This window comes from Sinocyclocheilus rhinocerous, unplaced genomic scaffold, assembly GCF_001515625.1.
Source record: "Sinocyclocheilus rhinocerous isolate Xijiao unplaced genomic scaffold, SAMN03320098_v1.1 scaffold311, whole genome shotgun sequence".
Taxonomy (NCBI): domain Eukaryota; kingdom Metazoa; phylum Chordata; class Actinopteri; order Cypriniformes; family Cyprinidae; genus Sinocyclocheilus; species Sinocyclocheilus rhinocerous.
The window spans coordinates 1,158,148-1,161,830 of NW_015623669.1; the positions used below are offsets into that span (position 1 = coordinate 1,158,148).

The 3,683-nt window shown below is 37.6% G+C and overlaps 1 protein-coding gene across 1 annotated transcript in view; it reads left to right on the plus strand.

Annotated features, from left to right (window-relative positions):
* LOC107725049 (N-acylglucosamine 2-epimerase-like) overlaps positions 1-3,556 on the plus strand; it is a 6,661-nt gene extending 3,105 nt beyond the window's left edge. Inside the window, exons 4-11 of the mRNA XM_016534224.1 lie at positions 109-184; positions 827-1,005; positions 1,245-1,469; positions 1,603-1,684; positions 1,869-2,044; positions 2,155-2,286; positions 2,371-2,458; positions 3,077-3,556. Coding sequence (XP_016389710.1) covers positions 109-184; positions 827-1,005; positions 1,245-1,469; positions 1,603-1,684; positions 1,869-2,044; positions 2,155-2,286; positions 2,371-2,458; positions 3,077-3,153 — 1,035 coding nt within the window. The 3' untranslated portion in view covers positions 3,154-3,556. The remainder of the gene's footprint in view (positions 1-108; positions 185-826; positions 1,006-1,244; positions 1,470-1,602; positions 1,685-1,868; positions 2,045-2,154; positions 2,287-2,370; positions 2,459-3,076) is intronic.
* The last annotated feature ends 127 nt before the right edge of the window (positions 3,557-3,683 follow it).

The window sequence follows — 3,683 nt, forward strand, 5'->3', positions numbered from 1 at the left end:
AGAAATGCACCAAAGCGACTGAGAAAAACTGTAATCATAAGTGCTTTTTTTTTTTTGTCCCAATAAAAACTGTTAAATTGAGTGTCTGATGTCTAACATATCCACTAGGTCTGGATGTACAGCAGGCTGTATCGTACAATGGAAAGATTTCACAGACCTGAGATTCTTGATGCTGCTAAATCAGGTTTGGGATTCAGTTTCTTAGTTGCGTTTTTCATCCATCCATCCATTTGAGTAATGATGCTGAAAATTCAGCTTTGCCATCACAGGAATAAATTATATTTAAAAATAGAAAGCAGTTATTTTAAATTGTAATATGTCACTCACAATATTATTGTTTTTACTGTACATCCAGACCTCTATGCTCACCAAGGCTACATTGATTTGGTCAGAAATAGAGACAGATTATATTTAGAAACTGCATCTGCAGAAATTACAAAATAAAAAAATAATGAAAAAAAAAACTAAAACAAAAAAAATAGTGATCATAAAAATTGCATGTTTTTTTTTAATTTAGTACTGCCCTGAAAAAGCTATCGCACGAAACAGATGTTGACATATACAGTAGTTCACAAGACTAAATAACTGAATTAACCCAATTGACCCTGTTCAAAAGTTAACATGTAAACTTGTACATGTACGTAACTATTTTATAATGTATTAAAACTAAAGCTTCAGAAAAATGTCACAACATAAAATGGGCTCCCACACTTATTTTATTTTTTTTTAATTATGTGCCAAAATTTAATCTTGCAACTTTGATTTGAATTTGGTAATCGCACAGATTTGCTGTGATCCTGTTACATCAGACAGTCTTGACTTCCAGGTGCTGCATTTCTGCAAAAGTTTGCTCGAGTTCAGGCCTCCAGCGGCCCGGGGAAATGTGCCTTCTGCCTGACGAGAGATGGGCGAACAGTGAAGGTTCAAAGGACGATATTCAGCGAGTGTTTTTATGTGATGGCCATGGATGAGCTGTCCAGGATTACACAAGACAAAGAGATGCAGGTAAAACTATTAGTCAGTATCTCACCTAGAACTTAAACTGGGTTAAATAATAATGACATAATGTATTGAACTGAGTATGACTGATGTGCTTTATAGATTTGTTTTAAAAAGTGAACCCTTTCAGTAACTTTTCAGCATGTTTTTAATCTGTTTTCTCACCTTTGATGTAAATGTCAGAATTAGTTGATCGTATATATTTCATGGTCAGGTGTCAGATGTTTTGTCCGTGTTCTCCACAGGCAGATGCTGAGAGCATGATGGATCGGTTGATATTCTGGGTACAGACGGATTCATCAGATCTCAGTCGTCCTCAACTTCCTGGTGATCCGCCAATCAACAGCATGGCAGTTCCCATGATGCTCCTGTGCCTGGTAGATCAGCTGACAGAGGGTAGAACTGATGTTGCAGAAAAGTACAAAGACCTGAGCGGATGGTGTGTGGAGCAGATACTACAGCATATACAGGTGAGCCAACAGAGTAAACAAGCTTCAGTGATGTGATACTAAGCTCACAATGTGCCTATAATTCATCAAATTAAAAAAATCTGAGATGAAGGAAATACCAAATGATACATTATACTAAATTCTTTCATCTCAGAGAGATGGAAAAGCTATTTTGGAAAATGTCACGTTGAATGGAAAGGAACTTCCTGGCTGTCAAGGGCGTTTGCAGAACCCTGGTAAATGATCATTTCAGAATATAACAGGATAAATAAATATGAATAAAGCCTCCTCATGAATTCTCAGATTAGTTTGTTAGCTTGTTTATCTCCATCTGATAAAGAATCTTGCAGTAAATCCAACCTCACTGCCACTTTCCTCAAAAGTTCAGCATCCGTTACTATCAGTGGCGTCTCTCTCTAGGTCATGCTCTGGAGGCTGGCTGGTTCCTGCTGCAGTACGCACTGAAAAAAGAAGACGCGCAGCTGCAGAAGACAGCAGTGGATAAGTTCATGGAGATCCCGTTCCACACCGGATGGGACAAACAGCATGGCGGCCTTTTCTACTTCCTGGATGTAGATGGTCATTGTCCGACTCAGGTCAGATTATATCTATGATTCAGTGTCAAATTTGACAAAGGCGAGAGCAGGGTTTGTGTCATGTTTTAATGTATGTCTTTTGTTGTGTGTGTGTGTGTGTGTGTGTGCAGTTAGAGTGGAATATGAAGTTGTGGTGGCCTCACTGTGAAGCTCTGATCGCCTACCTGATGGCCTACAGTCACAGCAGAGCGCCTCTGCTACTGGACCGCTTCAAGCAGATCTATGACTACACCTTCAGCCATGTAAGAGATTTCATTTGGAGTAAGGCTCTTTCAGTATAATCACAGTAAGTGCAGATCCTTCATGTTCTTAATTTTTTGCTCAAGTTTTCTGATGAGGAACATGGCGAGTGGTTTGGATATCTGAGTTGTAAAGGAGAGGTTGTGCTGGATTTCAAAGGAGGACCCTTCAAAGGTGAGTAGCTATGAAGAAAATTATTTCAACACTGTCAAACGTGATTCACGCTCACCCTCTGTAGATTTTTGTTGTGATTTTTCATATACAAAATTAATATACCTTTTTTTTGAGCAGCAGAGCATCCTTTAGACCTAATTAGCTACGCTACCATTCAAAAGTTTTAGATACTTTTGTGAATGTGATTACATTTTGAAGCAACTGTTTTCTTAGAATACATTTGAAAATGTAATTTAGTCATGTGATGCAAAGCTGAATTTCCAGCTGTCCTTATTCCAGTCTTTAGTGTCACATGAGCCTTTAGAAATAATTCTAATATGCTGATTTGCTGCTTGTCATTACCGATGTTGAAAACAGGAGCTGCTTAATATTTTTGTGGAAACTGAAAATGTCAGACTCGGTAAAAAAGAATACGGGTTTCATTATGGCAGCGATGCCAGTCTCCTGCTTAACGCCCCTTCTGCCTGTCAGCAAGTGTGTCTGTGTGTGAATACCTGGACATGTCGTATTATGCAGCACACGACATTTGTGTTGCTTAGTTTTAAACTGTAGTGTACACTTTGAAAGTTGATGTACTTGATCAGTTTTGAATCAGACACATTTACTCTGTTTGTCCAGGGTTCTTCCATGTTCCTCGGTGTCTTTACATGTGTGAGAAGCTTCTGGATGGTCTTCTTGAAAGGCAGGATTCTTGAACTTGCAGACATTTTGCACTCCATGACCAAGATGTGACAGATGTTCCTGTAACAGCCAGTTGTCTAACGTTTAAATGAAAAAGAGACTATATAGATTTTTTTTGTTTAGATTGAAATATTTCTAGCCATGACCAGTACTATGTTCGCTAGCGGATTTGTCTTGGAAAGGTATTTTTTTTTTTTATATATAAAAAGGTTATTCAGCTATGTTTTAAAAAATGTTTATATAAAAATGTTCTTGAACTTTAAACCACTCCTCTGATGATAACTGTGCTGCTCTTATGAGCCTCTTTTGGTCCATCTATTACATTTCTTCTTAAAAAGAATTCTGCATACATTAGTGTATAAAACACATGTAAAGACATTCCAAATGTGCTGAATAAATTGACGTCTACTGAAGTTATCGCTTTGATATTGACTTACTTTACTATGACACTTTTTCCTTTAGCCGTTTCTTTTGATTGACTTCTGACACGCCAAAACACCCTGCTTAAAAAATAAACACTTTGAGTTTATAATAACTGGCTAAA